Source organism: Vombatus ursinus, unplaced genomic scaffold (genome assembly GCF_900497805.2).
Source record: "Vombatus ursinus unplaced genomic scaffold, bare-nosed wombat genome assembly UNPS02014959.1, whole genome shotgun sequence".
In the NCBI taxonomy this organism is placed as follows: Eukaryota; Metazoa; Chordata; class Mammalia; order Diprotodontia; family Vombatidae; genus Vombatus; species Vombatus ursinus.
In genome coordinates this window covers 2,477,896-2,499,860 of record NW_020954737.1, presented here as the reverse complement: position 1 = coordinate 2,499,860, position 21,965 = coordinate 2,477,896, and the positions used below count along the sequence as shown (strand labels likewise).

Sequence of the window (21,965 nt, the reverse complement as noted above, 5' to 3'; positions counted from 1 at the left end):
TAAAATGAGGTTAATAATGACACCTGCCTCTCACAGTTGTTGTGAGGATCAAACAAGAGAATATTTGTAAAGTGCTTCTCAAACCTTAAAGTGCTTTGTAAATGTTAGCTTTTACTGTTAGCTAGCTGTTATGGTCTTCTCCAGTCCCATATGTTTGATGTTTGTTTCAGCTTGGTGTTTTGGGTTTTTAGTTTATTTTCTTTCTGGGTGTTTCAGAAGTTGGACAGAGAGAATTGAGGGACATTTGACCATTTGTTGCCTTAGAACTTTGAAGAACACTTCTCTGCCCTTTCCTGTCAGCATGTCATAGAGTGACAGCTATTTGAATAGGTGCCAAAAAAATTTGAAGAAATTGAGGTAATCCTCTTCAACCAAATGCAGTCTCTGATATCTTTTGAATTTTTAAATAGGCCTTTTTTTGTACTGATATTTTACTTGTCTTTAGATCAAGCTTATCTTTTGATTGCTTTAAGAATTAAGGCAGGTGGGGGAGGTTTTTCCCCTGCAAACAAAAATGGACTTATGGTCAATATTTATTTTTAAAAGCAGACATGATACAATGTATGGTTGCTGAAGAATGAATGAAAAGTTGAGACCAGAGGACATAGCATATTATCAAATAAATAACCAACCATAATATAGTACAAAAGTCTTTAAAAAAAAAAATCTGTTTAAGAGAGAGAGTTTGGGATTGAAATACTTTCAGGGGTAATCATATTCTAGTATTAAATATACTTCAGTACTTTAGCCATCTCTAATTTTGTTGGTATGGATATACCCCTCTACTAACAAAGCTTGAAGTACCTTTCTAACTCAGTAACTAGTCTTCAAGAGTTTCTGTGGCCCAACAAAATCATCACCCCGAGGAAGCCACCCTGGTGAGGAACTTCTCCAAAATCAGCCAGTTGACTTTGGTCTTTGCACGATAGACCCATAATTCATCATTGGACCTGGGCTTGAAGCCTTTTCAGGTTGGTCTAGGACCTACCAGAGCTAATACTCTCCTGCCATAGCCTTTGCCAAACCCCAGGTTATCTCCTTGCCACAATCAGCAGAATTTTAGTGGGATATCATCAAGTATAACTCTTACACTAACTTTAAACAGCACCCACCCCCAATAACAAATATTTCCTCTGCTTGTCATAATTTTCCCAGCCCTGATAGAAAGGGATTCAAAATGTCCCCTTGCATTATTGTCGCTTTAATTGCTCACTTGCTCTCTAACTTTTCATTCAGACTATTATTCTTTTATTTTTTAAATACATATAGGAATTACTCAAGGTGATGAGGACGATTGATGACAGAATAGTACATGAATTAAACACTACGGTTCCAACAGCTTCCTTTGCAGGAAAAATTGATGCCAGCAAAACCTGTAAACAACTTTATGAGTCTGTAAGTGTATCTTTTGGATCTCCTTTCGAGTTTCTCTTAACTTTCCCTTATAGGCAAAATAAGAAAGAAATGAATTATTTAATTCAGCTGGGGTGGGGGGTGCAATGCTACTTAACTGTCTCCAAGCTTCCTTGTCCATACTTGAGAGTAGATTCTGGTCCCCCTTTATGAATCAAAGAAAACTTTGGGAATGTGAAGAAGAAATAAATTCCTAAATGAGAGCCAGTTGGTGGTGGTTTGGAGGAAATAGAGATACTGGAACAGTATTTGTTCTACATCCTATACATCCAGCCCTCATCATGGCTGTACTTTTTAGTGTTCTTTGGCAGTAGGAAAGGAATTTTCCATGGTTTTCCCCTAAGGTCTTAAAATTCTTGCTGAATAGACAAATCATACTTTAAAAGTTAGATAACGATAATAGGAAGTATTTAGTTCAATACATTTAATATTAAGCATAATAATGCTTAATTGGCATGGCAAGGCATTTGAAAGAATGAGAAGCCAGAGAGGTAGAAAAGTTAAATGGAAGTTCCTTGCCTTTTCCTGTATTTTCTTCCTCACCCATCATAGAAAGAAATTTCAGCAATGGGGGGGAAAGCAAACAAATATGTGAGTCCTCTCAAGATAGTAAAAAAGGAAAGTAACCTACTTCTGGGACATCCGAACATTCATGTTTAGAGGGCCCCTACCAAAATTAAAATTAGATAGTAACTTCTTCTATATTTACAGTAGCAAAAGAAAAAAAAATGATGCTTTGAAATACTACCTTCTAGCTTTTTTATTAGATTTTATGCTGAATTTGATTTCAGCAAAACCAGTTGCATTTTTATTTTAGGCTCTATTTCAAACTTTTTCCTTTTCTTTGAAGTACTTAATTTAGTGAAGGTATCATTTCTTTACAAACCAAAATCTTTTTAAAAATTATGAAAGCACTTTCTGCTTGCATGATGTCATTAAGGACAATCCTAATTTTGAATTTAGTTTTCATTGACTGCAACAGTTTTAGTTCTTTTTTTACATTGAAATTGTTGCATATTGCTGCTAGGTAGCTCAACAAAATGGCCAGCCTGCCCAGCAGGAAGATTTAGATTCAAGTCCCATCCCTGACACATGGTGGCTGTGTGACCCTGGACAAATCACTTTACCTCTCAGTGCTCTGAACAGTTTTCTAGGATTGTAAGTTGTAGTGAAACTTATATTAGTAGAGGAAATTCCTTACTGGTGAGCTCCTTACATGTAAGAAATCATAGATGTTACCAAAAAAGGAAGAACAATTATTGCATATTATCTTGGGGGCTAAATCTATAAGAATCATCTGCCTACAAGCTTTGTTTCTTTCCATTCCTATCTTTTTCCATCTAGCTATCTTGGCACCTCTTAGTTGCCCACCCATCTTTTCTCTTAACCATGGCTTTGTGTGTGCTGCATATCTTTGTCGTCAGCAAATTTCTGGAATGCCTACTACCTTCATGACGGTAGGCATCATTGATTGTGTCATAGGATGAAGAGCTGGAGAAGTTCCTTGGATTAATTTAACCCATCCCCTCATTTTCCCGAAATATTAAGTTTAGGGTTAGGTGAAGTTATTTGTCCGAGGTCACACAGTGGCAGTGGCATATCCAAACTAAAGTGTCTTCTGAACCCATATGAGGTGTTCTTTCTATCACACAACCTGTCTGTGTACTTAGTAGCCTTGGGTTAGAGAAGAGTTCTTAGTCAAAGTGCCTATGCCAGTATTTCCATACTAATATTCATCTTGACTTGAGCAAGAAATTGACCCCTCTAGCAGCTGCAACTTTCCCAACGTCCTTTTAGTTCCTTAACCTCAGAATTGTCCTTGACACTTCTTCAACAATCTTGGGATCTGAAAATGATCCTTTTTCTAGAACACTAATTCCAAAACTATCTGATGCCTCTGAGCGGACTTGGGAGAGGTGCCCCGAAGTGTTGGGCCACAAGCTATGTTGACATGGATGAATGCTCAGGAAACCTGTAATTGCAACTCTGCCTGTATGTTAAAGCAGGTTGCTGTGGTAAGGTTCAGGTTGTCCAGGAACTTGGATAGGGGAAAAAATTATATCTTTATTCCAATATAATTGGTTCCCCTTGTAATCATATTTATTTTGTTTTATGCATTAAAAAAAAATATTATTCTGAGAAGTCTGTAGATGTTCACCCGACTGCCAAAGAGGTCTGTGATACCAAAAAAAATTAAAAGCCCTCCCTGTACTAGAGGGAAAATTCATAGCTCTCTTCATCTGTGACATTTACTAGTTAGTCATTCCATGCATGTCAGGCTACATGAGGGATATAACTTAAGATAAGCTAGCTATGTGCGTGTGAATGTGTATGGTTGTGGTTATTTGAATTTGGGTAAAGTTTATATAAATTGCATATACATTTTCTTGTGTATTTGTGGACTCATCTGCATAAATGTACATCTGTACAATTAACATCTATCCATATGAATCTGAAAATGCCTTGCAATACCACGTCCTTAAATAAATGACACGATACCACTAGTATGGGTGAGAGCAAGAGAGGGAATCTATGGGACTGAATGCAGGTGTGTGTGAGGTTTTTGTGTATGTATCAGCTATGTGTTCTGATTCAGAGCTTCATTTACCAGCTAATAAGATCTTTTAATCCTTCTTAGGTTTCCTTTTAAATTTCCTCACATTTAGCTGTTCAGACCTTTTATAATTGCCGTTTACTTCTATGATAGCAGTTTCAACATGACAGAATTCTCAAAGGGTTGAATTGCTTATTGTGGCCAGCCTGTTGGCTTTTAAAATTTTTGGTCTAGGAGCATTTCTTTTTTTTTTTTTCCACTTAATAGTATTTTTTTTTCCAATTACATGTAAAGATAGATAGTTTTCAACATTCACTTTTATAAGATTTTGAGTTCCAAATTTTTCTCCTTTCCTCTCTCCACCCTCCCCAAGACAACAAGTAATTTGATATAGGTTATACATGTACAGTCATGTTAAACATATTTCCACATTAGTCATGTTGTGAAAGAAGAATCAGAACAAAAGAGAGAAAAATCACAAGAAAGAAAAAAAAATTAAAATAGTATGCTTCAGTCTGCATTCAGACTCCATAGTTCTTTCTCCGGATGTAGATAGCATTTTCCATAATGAGTCTTTTGGAATTGTCTTGGATTTTTGTATTGCTGAGGAGAGCTAAGTATATGATAGTTGATCATCCTACACTGTTGCTATTACTGTGTACAATGTTCTGCTGGTTCTGCTCACTTCACTCAGCATCAGTTCATTCAAGTCTTTCCAGGTTTTTCTGAAGTCCACCTACTCATCATTTCTTAAAGCATAATAGTATTCCATCACAATCATATACCATAGCTTGTTCAGCCATTCCCCCAAATGATGGCCATCTCCTCAATTTCCAGTACTTTGAATCTGTCAGCATTTCTTCCTGACTCTTGCGTGTCAGTCATCCATTTGTCCCTACCTGCTCAGGGACCCCTGAGGTACTCTTACAGATGTTTCACACAAATACAACACTCCTGGGTTCTGAAAGATGTGGGGCATATGCTGTTCATATCTTGATTTTATATAAATGTAGACATAATTGAGAAGCAGTGCTATGTAGTGGATTGAGACATCTGTGCTGAGGATTCCAGAAGACCTGAATTCAAGTCCCACCTGACACATACTAGGTGTATGACCCTGTGCAAGTCACTAACATCCCAGGGCTACACGACAGCTCTCCAAGAGTGTAAATTGCAGAACAGTTGCAGATCTGTATTGGTAGAGTTTCTTAACCAGGAATTCCCTACACCAATTAGATTACAGGTCTGGATTAAACAATGATAATAATAATAGATTTAGACACAGGATCCAGAGGATCCAATCACCACAACACATCCTGATTATTCAGTCCTACCACTAGGTGACACCAAGAGAAGAAAAAATGAAAGATGAGAGGAGGGAAAGGATGACATTGGAAAGTATACCCAGCAGCACCCTTCAAATATCTCCTGCTTCTCCCTTTCCCCCTTTCCCACCCAAAAATAAGAGAAAATGATATAAAAAGAAATGAATGCAGGGTATTCAGAGGAAAAAACATGGACTATAAAGGCAGGGTGAGGAAGGGAAAAAGGAAGATAGAGGAAGGAAAGAGGAATTATAAAGGCAAATTCTATAGAAACAGAATTGTTTTTTTCTTCCCAGACTTTGATTATTATAGATCATCAAAACTTCCACATTTTTAAGAACTTGACTTTCTTGCCTTTTCTTCTATAGATTATAAAAATTATGAAAATTATGAAAGAGTGGTTGATGACCCTACTAACCACCTTGGTCTGCTTGACCTTCTTCCTGTCCAGAGGAAGCTGACCTGATCTGTGAATCAGAATATTCTAATCAGGAGGCAGACTGAGTACCCAGCAAGCCAGACATACCTGCAATCGTTGCAGTGTTTACTAAATCATGGATTTCTGCCAAAAGGACAATTATCTAGAAACTAACCAGTGTACGAAATCTTCTTTGGGATTTATCAAGGCCACGATCTAATCAGGCAAGGAGGAAGCTCTAAGTTTCAGCTAATGTGTATATGCCTGCTTATTGTGTTTTTGCATACAGGTCTAGAAAAATGTTGGTTCTCGCTGTTGTTAAGATAAGTGATATAGAAGTGGATATCTCTTTGGCCAAGATTTAGGCGACCTAAGTCATGTATCCCAAGACCTTCATTTTAATGTAGCCCACCTCCCAGTGTGTCAACCAATCAAGAGTTGATTGGCACCTCTTGGGAGCACCTACTGTTTGAAGGATACATTAATTGAATACCCTGGACCCCAAAGTGAGCTCAGCTTTTTGACTGCAGCTCCACATATATATACTTGCCTACTTGAGAGAAATAAATGTGCAGACAACCTAATTTCATTTGTCTTTCTTAGATTAAACCCTGAGAATGGTTGACAAGATAATGTAACAGACTCAGCAAAATCTTCTGTACTATAAGGTTAAGTTTGTTTAAGAAGTTTGGTTTCTTATGGTCTTGAAATTTAAGGATTTTTTTTTTTTTAAGTGAGGCAATCAGGGTTAAGTGACTTGCACAAGGTCACACAGCTAGTACATGTCAAGTGTTTGGTCTGAGGCCGGATTTGAATTCAGGTCCTCCTGACTTCAGGGCCAGTGCTCTATCCACTGCGCCACCTAACTGCCCCTTAAGGATATTTTTTAAAAAACTTTTTGTGTGTTTCTTTTTTTCTGCTTTCTTCTTTTAGTTGATGGAAGCTCATGCCAGCAGGGATAAAGTAATAAAAAACTGCATAGCTCAGACATCAGCAATAGTAAACACCCTTCAAGAACAGAGAGAGAAGGATTTGAATGATTTAACATTATTAAAACAAATTAGAAAAGAGCAGACAAAGGTAAGTAGAAGCATATTCATTTTTTTTTTCAGTTAATACATTTTAATTTCCATTAACAAGTATCAAAATTCAGGTAAGTGAAAAAAAGAATCAAGGCTTTAAACCCACAAACCTTGAAAACAACCAAACAGTATAAAAAATGAATATCAACGATTGTGTATGTAAAGTTATACTTCTGATATTCATATATCATCTAAAGCAGTGGTTCTCAAGATGTGGTCTGGTGATCCCTTGGCATCTGCACCCTTTTAGGGAATGTGTGAAGTCAAAACTATTTTCATAATTTCTGAAACAGTAATTATTGGTAGCTATAACCCACATAAGTAAAAACTTTTGGGAAGTCCATAATTTTTAAGAGGTCTTGAGACTCAAAAGTTTCAGAACTGCTGATCTCAAGAAATAGAAGCTGTGTATATTAACTTTAATAAGGTGTAACAAAGTATTTTGTTGTTACTTATGTTGCCTACATAGGTGGTTGTCACTATGTATTTTGTTCTTTTGGTTCTTTGCCTTGAATAGCTTCATGTAAGTCTTAACTATATTTCTTTACTTCATATTCATTATTTCTTATAAAGTAGTTGTATCATGTACTATAATTTGCTTAACTCTTCCCCAAGTTATTGGTGCATTATTTGTTTTCAATTTTTTTGCTTTTATAAATAGTGCTATTAGAAACATCTTTATACAGATAAATCTTTTTTTCCCCTGTCTATTATGTCCTTAAGAGAGAAAATTAGTAATGGCATTGGTCAGCCAAAGAGTAAAAACATTTTTATAACCCGTGGTACAATTCCATGTTACTTTCTGAAAAAATTGAAATTACTCATAGCATCATCTGCAATATTGTTAGCATACAGATTTTCCCACAAACATATCAGCATTAAATTTTGTCATCTTTTACTGTCTTTGCCAATTTGGTGGATATAAGGCAATATATCAAGAGTTTCATGTTTTCATTTTTCCAATTATAATTAGCACATTTACATTTTGTATTACTTTTAAAGAAATTTTTTTCAAAGGCCAACTTCTAATGAGGAAGTGGTTCTTAATATTGAAAACTTGTTAACATTTCATAGAATCCTAAAGCTGGAAGGTACCATGTCTGTTATCCAGATGTTTTGCCTAGTTCTTGATTCCTGGTCACAACCTTTCATCTAGGGTTCCTAATTTCTTTGGTTTAGTTCAAGCCTAACTAGTCTGGGAGACCAGTTTTGATTGTTGGCCGGGGTATATAAGGAGTCCCTACCTTATAGACCCTTTGGTTTACTGTTAGGCTCTAATGCCCCATGATTGTTAAGTAGACTTGTGTTACCTAGATCTTGAGTTCTGGGTACCCAAATTCTCTGGCTTAGTTTCTACTTTCTGTCTTAGCTAGTGGTACCACTCCAAGCCAACTTCTTCCTTCCTAGAAAAAATTTTTAGCCCCCCTCAGCTAGCCTATCCTATTGACAGCCAAGTCTCTGTATGATATTGAGTCTTCAAAATAGTTTTTTTTAATCAGTTGTTTGCCTCTTTGTATGTGAACAAGTAACTGGTGACACTTTTAGAAGCATCAAAATTCCTGGGTGACACAGCTTGCTCCCTATAATGTTGCTGATTCGAAGCGTTTCCTAGATATCTGAATATATATTAAGACAAGTAGGTTCCCTGTTGCATTATTAAGCATGCCAGCATTTTTTAAAAATACTGGAATATATTGCATAGCCTTGCTGCACTCCCTTGGTGATAGAGAATGAGTCAGATAACCTATTCATGCTGAAACATGTAAGTTTGCCATTATTTCATTTGTTAATTGAGAGTAGCCCGTCATTTCAAAGATGTGTGAATCTAGATCTATTAATAGTATAAAATGCTTTTGCATTGTCATAATGCTGTTTGTAATTTTGCTTTGCTTTCTTTTAAGGAACTAAAATTTCTTTAGTAAACTAAAATTTCATTCATAGGGAATTTTTGGTGAGAAAAGCCCTTTAACCATTACAGATTAATAACTACTCTGTAACTAAGCTTTAGAGAGTTGCCAGGGTCACTGAAAGATTAAATAACTTGCCCAGGATCCCAGAGCCAGTATGTGTCAGAGGTAGGGCTTGAACGCCAGATGTTCTTCACTCCAAGGCTGGCCCTCTCTCCACTATGCCATTTTGCCTTTTCTGGAGTTCTTAACAGTTTCTAGTTTTTAATGTGCGACTGTCTGCTATTCCATTCTCCTCCAAAGACACAGTGTCATTTTAGGAATGTTCTGATGATGAATAGATTCAGTAACTTCTCCGTAAGAATTTTGGCCAGGATTTTTAGTGGTATAGTACGAAGAGGCTTTCTAGGAGTTACCCCAGTTAGATTTCTTCCTAATGATTGAAGTGATTGTGGAAATTTCAAAATCTTGAGTAATTTTTTTTCCCTCAATGTCAAAATTGTATAGTCATTAAGTGATATTTGCCCTTATTGTTTAAAAAGCTGTCCAAGTTCTGGATGTTTACCACTCTTCGTGGCTGTGACAATAGTGGGGTGACCTTTTCAAAAAGAGGAATGATGGCCAAATTATTATACTTGGCAGATTCTCTACATTGTGTAAGTCTTCATCTGTAGGGTAGAAGATCTTTGCTTTGACTTTGCCTTGTGGAGACAGGTCTGTAGTGGCCTTCCTCTAGGTTTCTTAATACTTTGTGGTGATGTGGATGTGGTATATCAGTCAATTTATTGGTTCTTGGCCAAGGATCTCACACTTGGACTGGAATTTTGGAGGTTGTCTAAAACTATAATCTTTGTTACTTCTACCATTCTGCTACTTCCTGCAGAGATAGAAATGAACCAGTACAAGACTAAACACCATTTTATATTTTTATCTGTGTTCATGTTTTGTCATAACCAAAGAATTCATTATCTATTGGCCAGCCTTCTGGCAGTGAGCCTCTCTATACTTTATCTAGGGTGCTCCTCCGGCAGCAAGCATAACCTGTGGCCAGAATTGACTTTTTACTCTTGTAGACCTTACCAGAGCCTGTATTCTGAAGACCTAACTTTCAGGAAACCAGAATCATGTCCATGTTGTGATAAGGCACTGGAGTAAGGTTGTTGTAGTGGAGACATTATAGAATCTTGGTATCTTAGAGGTGAAAGGGCCTTGGGAGATCACTGAGACCTAAAGAGGTAAAATTGGTAGTAACCAACAGAACTGGTTATTAGCGCAGCTGGAACTAAAATTCAGAGCTCCATGTTCCTGTCAGTTCAGTGATGTTTTCCTATCATAAATCCCACACTTGATCATGAACCTATCAATTGTGGAATGGCTGAACAAATTATGGTATGTGAGTATAATGGACTTTATTGTGTCATATGACATGACAAAAGGGACAGTTTCAGACATCTGAAAAGATTTGTATGATGGGGCAGCTAGGTGATACAGTTGGTAGAGCACCAGCCCTGGAGTCAGGAGGACCTGCATTCAAATCCTGTCTCAGACCACACTTGACACTTAATAGCCATGTGACCCTGGGCAGCTCTCTTAACCCCAGTTGCCTCACCAAAAAATTAACCAAAAAAAAAAAAAGATTTGTATGAACTGATAAAGAGTGAAATGAGCAGAAAAAAGAGAATAATTTATATAGTAACAAGAACATTGTAAAGGAAAATAACTAAGAAAACAATTAGAAACTATTCAATACCAACCACAATTCCAGAGGATTAGTCATGAAGCATACTACCTACCTCCTAACAGAGAGGTAATGAACTCAGGGTACAAAATGAGACATACATTTTTGGACATAGCCAGGTATGGCTTTGTTTTACTTGACTATGTAGACTTATTAAATTTTAATTTAACTTAATTCTTATAATATGTACTTTTCTTAACACAATAACCATAAAATAACCCATAAAATGCAGTAAAGTTTAGTAACATGCAAAACATTTTTTCTCGCTAGTAATTTCCTAGAATTCTGTGACCTTTGGTGCTACCATTTCAATAAAAAATCCACCAGTTTCACAAAATACTCACTTTTCGTTACACATGAAATCTATAGTACCATAGATACAGTACAGTTAATAAAATTCTTAAAACTAAAATTTTTTTAACCTAAATCTTACTGTGTCAGATGGTAATATGAGGCTGTTATACTGTATGTTATACTGCTGAAAACCAAGGAGAGATTGATGGGACTTTAGTCAATGCTGTTTGTAAGATACCGAGACTGAAAAGGTCTTGACGTTATCTCCAATGTTGTGTCCTTCATGGCTGGTGGATGGCATTGGACAGGGGTGGGGAACCTGCAGCCTCAAGGTCACATGTGTCCCTCTAGGTCCTCAAGTGCAACCTTTTGATTGAGTCCAAGTTTTACAGAACAAATCTTTTTATTAAGGGGATTTGTTCTATGAAGTTAGGATTTAGTCAAAGGGCCATACTTGAGGACCTAGAGAGCCACATGTGGCCTCAAGGCTGCAGGTTCCCCACCTTGGGATTGGATATCATGAAGGACACACTAGTTTGATGTAATCCATCAGCAGTGTCTACTTCATGCACTGTTTGAGAGTCTTAAGGGTCTCAGAGTACTAAAGCATAGCAGTGAAATACCCAGCAGGACACTAGCAACTCCACAAACTTGTGTGCATTGTTTCTTCCTCTCATTTTTTCCTCATGTATGTCGTGTTGCAAAAGAAAACATAGACCAAAAACAGAAAAAAAGAAAAAGTTGATAAAGTATACTTCTATCTGCATTCAGATTCCATCAGTTCTTTCTCTGGGGGTGGATAGCATTTTTAATCACAAATCCTAGTCCTTTGGAATTGCCTTGGATCATTGTATTTCTCAGAATAGCTAAATCATTCACAGTTGGTTATTATACAGTATTGCTGTTACTGTGTACAGCGTTCTCCTGGTTCTGCTCACTTCACTTTGCATCAGTTCATGTTAGTCTTTCCAGGCTTTTCTGAAGCTATCCTGTTCGTCATTTCTTATAGTACAATAGTATTCCATCAAAATCATATACCACAACTTGTTCATTTATTCCCCAGTTGTTGGGCATTCCCTCAATTTCAGATTCTTTGCCACTACAGTTCTTTGTTTGCTATGAATATTTTTGTATGTATAGTTACTTTTCCCTTTATTATTTTTTTATTTCTTTATTATAGAGACCTAGCAATGGTATTGTGGGATCAAAGGGTATGCATGGTTTTATAGCCCTCTGGGGAGACTTCCAAATTGCTCTCCAGAATGGTTAGATCAGTTCACAACTCTACCAACAATGCATTGGTGTCCTAATTTTTCCACATCTCCTCCAACATTTGTCATTTTTCTTTTCTGTCTTATTAACCAATCTGAGAGGTGTGAGATGGTACCTCAGAGTTGTTTTAATTTGCATTTCTCTAATCAGTAGTAATTTAGAGCATTTTTTCATGACTGTAGTTAGCTGTGATTCCTAATTCTGTAAACTGCCTGTTCATATCCTTTGACCACCTATCTACTACTCTGCCAGGTTTCAACTCCACAAACGAGATTACCCTTCTCTAAACCCCACCCCCCCAGCCCCAGCTGGGTACCATCTGGTATCTCACACTCCACTTTCCTCCTTCCTTTAATGTGTTGTCTCCTTGTTTACATTGTAAGCTCCTTGAGGACAGGGACTGTCCTTTATTAATTGTATCCCTAGTGCTTATCATAGTGCCTGGCACATAGTAGGCAATTAGTAAATGTTGATTGGATTGGAGAACTGTGATTGGTTGGAAGTAAGGAACAGGAATGTTTCCAGGATAGAAAAGGGATAGAAGTCAATAGAATTAGGAGGTATCTACACCTAGGGTTACAAAATTTTATATGCCAGTTATGGACACTCCCTTATAAACATCCGTGCCCAAAGATAGGTATGCAGATACAGTAACACCTTCCAGCAGCAATATATGAAGGCATGTGGTACCCTCAAACTTTAATAGTTTCTGGGACTTCCTAGTAGAAAAAAATAAGGATGAAAAGACTGTGAGAGACTCATTATTGTAACATGGGATCTTTCCTCCGCTGAAACTAGTTTCAAGAGGACTATTAAAAGATACTATTTGATCATCATCAGCCTTGCATTTTTGCTGGAAATGGAATTTTCCTACAATGTAATTTCCTGTGGGATATTTCCCTGGTTCCCACCTCCCTAGTCATTGTTTATTCCAGAATGTGGGCTATCCCCTGGGACCATCTAGTCTTAGAGATACTTTGTGTGAGCATATTTACGTGCACATGGTTAAAGTATATGGGGGGGGAGAGGTGGAGCCAAAATGGCAGAGTAAAAGCAGTGACTTGCTTGAGCTCTTCCCCCAACCCCTGTAAAAAATGACTCTTAACAAATTCTAGAGCAGCAGAACCCACAAAAAGACAGAGGGAAACAAATTTCCAGCCCAAGACAACCTGGATAGTTGATGGGAAAGGTCTGTTGCACCAGGCTGGGAGAGGAGCACAGTTCACCATGGACCATGTAGGGAAAGACAGGGCCCCAGGAAACCTGGAGCAGGCCTCAGGCAAATCAATCACTGGCAGCTATGGCAATTTCCAGACTTCATAACCCACAAACACCAAAGACGTCTTGAAAGGTCAGTAGGAAAAGTCTTTTGGACCTGAGTGAGAGGGGAGTGCGGTCTAGCCCTGGCTCTGGGGCGGCAGCTACTTCTAGAGCTCTCGGCCCAGAGATGGTGGGGGGATCGAACAGCTGATCAGAGGGGGATTACAGGGATCTCTTTGCTGGTGCTGAGGCAGGATTCTCTTGCTTTGCTCATGCATGGATCTGGGTCACAGTTCTGGGTGGCAGTACTAGGGATAGGAGGAGCACTGATGTGACAGAGCTTGTAGTGGCAGTGGAGAGGGAATCCTCCTCACAGTTCCAGTGCAGAGAAAAGTGCTTGTGGTCACTCATGGACCGGAGTACAGGCTAGAAAAGAAGTAAACACCTCTCCTTTGATCATACTGCCTTGGAAGAACTGAAAATTTACAGGTCCCTAGAAGTACCTCTGAATACAGCTGCACAAAACTGCTGGAGCTTGGGACAGCACACCCTTCACACTGGAAGTTGAGCCCTACCTTAACAAAGAGTTAAAAAGTCAAGTAATTGGCTGGGAACATGAGCAAACAATGCAAAAAAAAAAATGTCAGACTATAGAATCTTACTTGGTGACAAAGAAGATCAAAACATACAACCAGAAGAAGACAACAAAGTCAAAACTCCTACATCCAAAGCCTCCAAGAAAAATATGAATCAGTCCCAGGCCATGGAAGAGCTCAAAAAGAATTTTGAAAAGCAAGTAAGGAAGTAGAGGAAAAATTGGAAAGAGAAATGAAAGTGATACAAGAAAATCGTAAAAAAACGAGTCAACAGCTTGCTAAAGGAGACCCAAAAAAATACTGAAGAAAATAACACCTTAAAAAATAGCCTAACCCAAATGGCTAAAGAGGTTCAAAAAGGCAATGAGGAGAAGAATGCTTAAAAAGCAGAACTGGCCAAATGGACAAGGAAGTCCGAAAGCTCATTCAAGAAAATAATTCCTTAAAAATTAGAATGGAGCAGATAGAAGCTAATGACTCTATGAGAAATTGAGAAATTATAAAACAAAACCAAAAGAATGAAAAAATAGAAGACAGTGTGAAATATCTCATTGGAAAAACAACTGACCTGGAAAATAGATCCAAGAGAGTTAATTTAAAAATTATTGGACTACCTGAAAGCCATGATCAAAAAAAAAAAGATTCTAGATATCATCTTAAAAGAAATTATCAAGGAAAACTGCCCTGATATTTTAGAACCAGAGGGTAAAATAGAAATGGAAAGAATCTACCAGTCACCTCCTGAAAGAGATCCCCAAAGGAAAACTCCTAGGAATATTATATCCAAATTCCAGAGTTCCCTCAGGTCAAAGAGAAAATATTGCAAGTAGCCAGAAAGAAACAATTCAGGTATCGTGGAAACACAATCAGGGTAACACAAAATTTAGCAGCTTCTACATTAAGGGATCGGGGCTTGGAATATAATATTTCAGAGGTCAAAGGAGCTAGAATTAAAACCAAGAATCACCTACTCAGCAAAACTGAGTCCTACACGAATCATATAATCCTTCAGGGGAAAAATGGACATTCAGTGAAATAGAGGACTTTCAAGCATTCTTGATGAAAAGATCAGAGCTGAATAGAAAATTTGGCTTTCAAATACAAGACTCAAGAGAAGCATGAAAAGGTTAAACAGGGAAGAGAAATCATAAGGAACTTATTAAAGTTGAACTGTTTACTTTCCTACACGGAAGGATGATATTTGTAGCTTATGAGACTTTTCTCATTATTAGGGTAGTTGGAGGGAATACATACAGACAGAGGGCACAGGATGAGTTGGATATGAAGGAATGATATCTAAAAATAAAATTAGGGGTGAGAGAGGATTGTACTGGGGGAATGAAAAAGGGAGAGGTAGAATGGGGTAAATTATCTCATATAAAAGAGGCAAGAAAAGCCCTCCAAATACCTATAAAAATAATGGCTCTAAACAAATTCTGAAGCTGCAGAACCCACATAAAGACAGAGTGAAACAAATTTCCCGCCAAAGACAGCCTGGATGGTTGATCTGAAAGGTCTGTCGCCCCGGGTGGGGAGAGGAGCGCAGTTAGGTGTGGGCACGCAGGCTGCAGCGACCCTGGAGCAGGCCTCAGGAGACTGAATCGTGGGCAGCTATGGCGGTTGCCAGACTTCTCAACCCCTGAATGCCAAAGACGACTTAGAAGGTCAGTGGGAAAAGTCTGTGACTGGGGTGAGAGAGGAACTAGGTCTCAGTCACAAGTCTCGAGCGCGGCCCGGGCCCCGGCTTTTTCCTGAGCTTCCACCCCACAGACTGAAGGGGGAATCGAGTGGCTGATCAGAGGGGGATTTCAGGGATCTCTTTGCCAGTGCTGAGGCAGGAATCTCTTGCTTTACCAGTGCTTGGATCTGGGTCACAGTTCTGAGGGGCGGTCCTGGGGCGAGGAGGAACACTGGTGTGGTGGAGTTTGTTGTGGTGGTGGAGAGAAAACACCTCACCCCTTATCATACTACCTTGGAAGAACTGAAAATTTACAGGCCCCTAGAAGTACCTCTGAAAACAGCTGTACAAACCCCTGAAGCTTGGGACAATGCACTCTTCACATTGAAAGCAGACTTTTACCTTAACAAAGAGTTTGAAACTCAAGTAATTGGCCAGGATCATGAGTAAGCAGTGCAAAACAAGTCAGAATATATTATCTTACTTTGGTGACAAAGAAGATCAAAACATACAACCAGAAGAAGACAACAAAGCCAAAGCTCCTACATCCAAAGCCTCCAAGAAAAATATGGATCAGTCCCAGGCCTTGGAAGAGCTCAAAAGGGATTTTGAGAAGCAAGTAAGAGAAGTAGAGGAAAAACTAAGAGTGATGCAAGAAAATCATGAAAAACAAGTCAACAGCTTGCTAAAGGAGACCCAAAAAAATACTGAAGAAAATAACACCTTAAAAAATAGCCTAACCCAAATGGCAAAAGAGGTCCAAAAAGCCAATGAGGAGAATAATGACCTAAAAAGCAAAATTGGCCAAATGGAAAAGGAAGTACAAAAGATCACTAAAGAAAATACTTCCTTAAAAATTAGAATAGAGCAATTGGAAGCTAGTGACTTTACAAGAAATCAAGACACTGTAAAACAAATTCAAAAGAATGAAAAATTAGAAAACAATGTGAAATATCTCATTGGAAAAACAAGTGACCTGGAAAATAGATCCAGGAGAGAGAATTTAAAAATTATTGGACTATCTGAAAGCCATAATCAAAAAAAGAGCCTAGACATCATCTTTCAAGAAATTATCAAGGAAAACTGTCCTGATATTTTAGAACCAGAGGGCAAAATAGAAATTGAAAGAATCCACCAATCTCCTCCTGAAAGAGATCCGCAAAGGAAAACTCCTAGGAATATTGTAGCCAAATTCCAGAGTTCCCAGGTCAAGGAGAAAATATTACAAGCAGCCAGAAAGAAACAGTTCAAGTATTGTGGAAACACAATCAGGATAACACAAGATTTAGCTACTTTTACATGAAGGAACTAGAGGGCTTGGAATATAGTATTCAGAGGTCAAAGGAGGTAGGATTACAGCCAAGAATCACCTACCCAGCAAAACTGAGAATAATCCTGCAGGGGAAAAAAATGGCTATTCAGTGAAATAGAGGACTTTCAAACATTCTTGATGAAAAGACCAGAGTTGAATAGAAAATTTGATTTTCAAATACAAGACTCAAGTGGAAAATGAAAAGGTAAACAGGAAAGAGAAAATCATAAGAGACTTGTTAAAGTTGAACTGTTTACATTCCTGCATGGAAAGATGATATTTGTAACTCATGAGACCTTTGTCAGTATTAGGGTAGTTAGAAGGGAAAAAATTATGTGTACGTATATGTAGATATAGATAGATAGAGGACACAGGGTGAGTTGAAAATGAAGTTGTCATACCTGGAGAATAAAATTAAGGGATGAGAGAGGAATATACTATGAGAAGGAGAAAGGAAGAGGTAGAAAGGGGTAAATTATCCCACAAAAAAAAGAGAAAGAAAAGGCTCTTACAGTGAAGGGGAAATGGGGGAAGGTGAGAGGGAATGAGTGAATCTTATTCTCATGGGATTTGACTTAAGGAGGGAATAACATACACACTCAATTGGGTGTGGAAATCTGTCTTACCCTACAGGAAAATAGGGGAGGAAGGGGACAAGAGAATAGGGGAATGATAGAGAAGAGGGCAGATTGGGAAAGGGAGTAATCAGAAGCAAATACTTCTGAGGAGGATCAGGGTCAAAAGAAAGAATAGAATAAATGGGTGGGCGGGATAGGATTAAGGGAAATAGAGTTAGTTTTTCACAGCATGTCTGCTATGGAAGTGTTTTGCATAACTGCACATATATAACCTATATTTAGTTGCCTTATCAATGAGGGTGGGTGAGGAGGGAGGAAGGGAGAAAATTTGGAACCCAAAGTTTTAAAAACACATGTTTTAAAAAAAAAAAAGTTTTCACATGCTACTGGGAAATAAGAAATATAGGAAATGGAGTACAGAAATCCATCCTGCCCTACAGGAAAATTGAAGGGGAAGGGGATAAGAGAAGGGGGGGGAGAGATAGAAGGGAAGGCAGACTAGGGGAAGGGGTATTTAGAATGCATGTCATCTTGGGGTGAGGGGAGGGGCGAGATGGGGTGAAAATTTGGAACTCAAAATCTTGTGGAAGTAAATGTTGAAAACAAAAAAATAAATAAAAATTGCCATAAAAAAAAGAAATGATTACAAAAGTAGTTAAGAAAATCCTGGAAAGACTTGAATGAACTGATATAGATTGAGGGGAGCAGGACTAGGAGAACAATTTATGCAACAATGACGTTGAAAAGGCAAAAATGTTGAAACACTTGAGAATGCTGATCAATATACTGATAAACGTGATTCTACAAGAGTGATGATGAAGAATGTTACTCATCTCCTGACAGAAAGATGGTGGACTTAGGATGTTAAATAAGATACATATTTGTGGAAAAGGGCAATGCAGAATTTTTTTCTACTTGAATATCTGTATTTGTTACAAAGTTTTCTTTTTCCTTTTTACATTGGAGGAAGGTAGAAGGAACAGAACAATAAATGCTTATTAATTTTAAAAAGTTAAAAAAAAGGCAAGAAAAAGCTTTTACAGTGGAGGGAGAGAGGTGAGAGGGAGTGAGTGAATCATACTCTCATCTGATTTGACTTAAGGAGAGAATAACATACACACTCAATTGGGTATGGAAATCTATTTACCTTACCAGAAAAGGGAGGAAAGGGATAAAGGGGTGGAGATGATAGAAGGGATGGCAGATTGGGGGAGGGGTAATCAAAAACAAACACTTTTGAGGAGAGACAGGGTCAAAGGAGAGGTAAATGGGGGGTGGCATAGGATGGAGGGAAATATAGTTTCTCACAACATGACTATTATGGAAGTGTTTTGTATAACTACACACATATAACCTATATCAAATTGCTTATCTTGTCAATGAGGATGGGTGGGGAGGGAGGAAGGGAAAGAATTTGGTACTTAAAGTTTTAAAAATGAATGTTAAAAGTTGTTTACAGGTTAAATTATTTCCCAGTTAAACTGGGAAATAAGATATACAGGTAGTAGGGTATAAATATCTGTCCTGCCCTACAGGAAAATAGAAGGGGGAAGGGATAAGAAAAGGGGAGGGGGTGATAGAAGGGAAGGCAGATTTGGGGAAAGGGTATTCAGAATGCACACCATTGGGGTGAGAGGAAGGAAGAGATGGGGAGAAAATTTGGAACTCAATCTTGTGGAAGTGAATGTTGAAAACTAAAAATTAATTAATAAAAAATATGAATTTTTTTAAAAAAAGATATAGTGGTTGGAAGACCAGACTTGGAGGCAGAAGGTGTGGATTTGAGTCATAAATCTAAAATTTATTAGCATGCAACCGTAGACAAGTCAGTTTATTTCTGAACCTGTTTCCTTGTCTGTCAAATGAGGATACTTATACAACCTACCTTATAGGATCTTTGTGAAGAAAATATTTTGTCAACTTTAAAGTATCATATGCATAGTAGTTATTAATATGAAGATTTTCAAGTGGGAGACAGCATGCTATAGTGAGGGGAAAACTACTAGTCAGGAAGTCAAGGAACCTAGTTTTCATTCCTTCCACCAAATATCTGTGTGTGGGGGCAAATCACTTCACTTTTGGACCTCTGTTTCCTCATCGCTAAAAATGATAGTGTCACACTAGATGATTTCTGAAGTCCTGTTCAGCTCTATCTCTGTGAGTCTTTGAAAAAAATAAGTGAATAGACAAGAAGGAGCCTGGATTCGTGAGCAAAGGATATGATTGTGATTGTAGAAATGTGCATAAGATGTTAAAACTTTTTAAAAAATCAGTTCAGTTTAATATTTCTAGGTTTAGCCTAAGCAACACTTAGAGTATCTTTGTGTTCAGGACTGCCTCTGTGAGCTAAAATTCCTCTTGACCTAGACTGCTGTTCTGCTGGGGAATTCATTGTATGCGGTGAGTAGGTGGCACATTATGATACGTTACACACATTTACACATTCACTTTCTGGTCAATGATTACTTAAACAAAGTAATGTGTTCCTTTAAAATGTTACCAGTCTCAGTCAACTCTCATCCGTGGCTCAAACTAGTTAAATGCCTAAGCAAAAGATCATGTTTACTTATGTTTCCTCCCTCCCCCCCAATAATTTTCTATCTCTAGTTTTGATGAGGAAATGTGTTTGTTTTAATTTTTTTTCCTCTTTTCTTTTTTTTCTTTTGGTCTCTTTTCCCCCAACACCTCCCCCCCAACCCCAGAAGCTGCAGCTCTGAGAATTCCATAAAAGCCATTGAAGGAAAGAGGGGGAGGGGCAAAAGGAACTTTTTTGTTGAAAGTTAAAGGGAAAAGGCTTAAGGCTGTACTAACAAATCTTGAGTTACATTTCCCTAAATCAGGGGCTCCCAAGTTTTTTAATAATGGGCCATATGCTGCTTCACTAGTTGAGATGTCAATGTTGATCCAACCATTCTGGGAAACAGTTTTGTATTATGGGTTAAAAATTCACTAAATTATTCATACCCTTTGACCCATTGATTTCACTACTAGGTTTTTGGTATAGGAAGATTATCGGCAACAAAAGGGCCCATGTATACAAAAACATTCGTAGTAACAGCCTTCTGTTTGTGAACCTTGATCTCATTAATGTGAGTACTCCCTCTAGTGGTGCAGAGTATCCCATTCATATTCTGTAATAGCAAAAACAAACAAAAACCCTCAAAACAAAAATAATTTACCTCTAAATTAGAAAATGGCTGAAGCTGTGGCATATGGATATAATAGAATATTTGCCATAAGACATAATATGAATTATTCAGAGAACTATGGGAAGACTTAGGTGATGTGGAGTGGGGAGAGCAGAGGCAAAAGAACACTTCAAGTAAAGACAACAGTAAATGGCAACAAAACTCAGAACAGATGAAGTGAACAGCATCAGTACCAAATTATGAAAGATGAAGCACACATCCTCTCCATTAAATAGTAAACTACAAAAATGGGACATGACATACATCATTGCAATTTATTTTTAGGTCGTTATGCTTACTTTTTGGGGGGGATGTACTTGGTATGTTTGGATGTCTGTCATTTAAAGTTAAAATGTATCAATAATGTTTATAACACATCAGAAATTTGAGAATAGCCTCATAAATTTAATTAGATGATTACATTCAGCCTCTTTAATAGTTCATAATTAATCCAAGCTTTCTAAACTTGACACCTGGTCATGTTACACGGTGGTGTTGCCAGCAAAGCTACCCCGTTGATTTTTAAAAGTCGCTGTGCTTCTCAGGTGAGATGCATTTGACTCTCGACCCTAGACCTCGCATTCATTGCAGTAATCTTACAGTCCACCAACTTCACCCTGGCCACAGCAGCAGTTTACTTGTGTGATTTCTCCTGTCCATTTCAGTGGTAAAATTGAAATGTCTGCTAAAAGGGAAGAAATTGTATTAGTAAATATGGTAAAGTTAACTAGATAATATGAACGCTTAAGAAACATGTTTCATGTTTTATAAATTAAAAGTTTAGTCCCATGTAAATGTTCCTTGATTTAAATGTTGTAATTTTAGCTTTTATAACTTCATATACCCTTCCTTGGTTTTCTTTCCTACAGTTGAAATGGATGCAGTCAGAACTGAATGTTGAAGAAGTAGTAAATGACCGAAGCTGGAAGGTACCCCACAACACTTTGCTCTACTTGCTCTTTTTTATTTGTTTTTGTTTGTTGATAGTTGTTCTCTATTTAGTCTGGCATGATCACAAAACAGGTGACCACTCTGAAACACAAAGCCAAAGAGAGAGAGACACTGAAGAATGAGAGCCTTGTTGCTCTGAGGATATGAACAAAGATCTGTCATTTGGAGGAAAATTAGTTTCTTTGCTAATTTCTCATCTTTGTCAGCATCTTAATGGAATCAGTATTGTTTTGGATTTGAATGTGAACAAGCCCTAAAAATAGCTTCACAGCAGCAGGTTATGTGCCAAAGATATAAATGTATATTCTTGATTCATTATCTCTCTGGGCTAGGGAGGTGTGGCTGGTGCAGTATTTCTTTTTTGGAGAGGGAGGAGGAGATGTGGGACTGGGTCTCCCA

The 21,965-nt window shown here is 37.8% G+C and overlaps 1 protein-coding gene across 2 annotated transcripts in view; it reads left to right on the top strand.

Moving 5' to 3' along the window:
* Positions 1-21,965, top strand: part of CCDC58 (coiled-coil domain containing 58) — a 35,965-nt gene that overhangs the window by 11,033 nt on the left and 2,967 nt on the right. For both annotated transcript variants that reach the window (XM_027845230.1, XM_027845231.1), the window contains exons 2-4: positions 1,270-1,395; positions 6,644-6,790; positions 21,485-21,544. In XM_027845230.1, the coding sequence (XP_027701031.1) occupies positions 1,270-1,395; positions 6,644-6,790; positions 21,485-21,544 (333 nt within the window). The remainder of the gene's footprint in view (positions 1-1,269; positions 1,396-6,643; positions 6,791-21,484; positions 21,545-21,965) is intronic.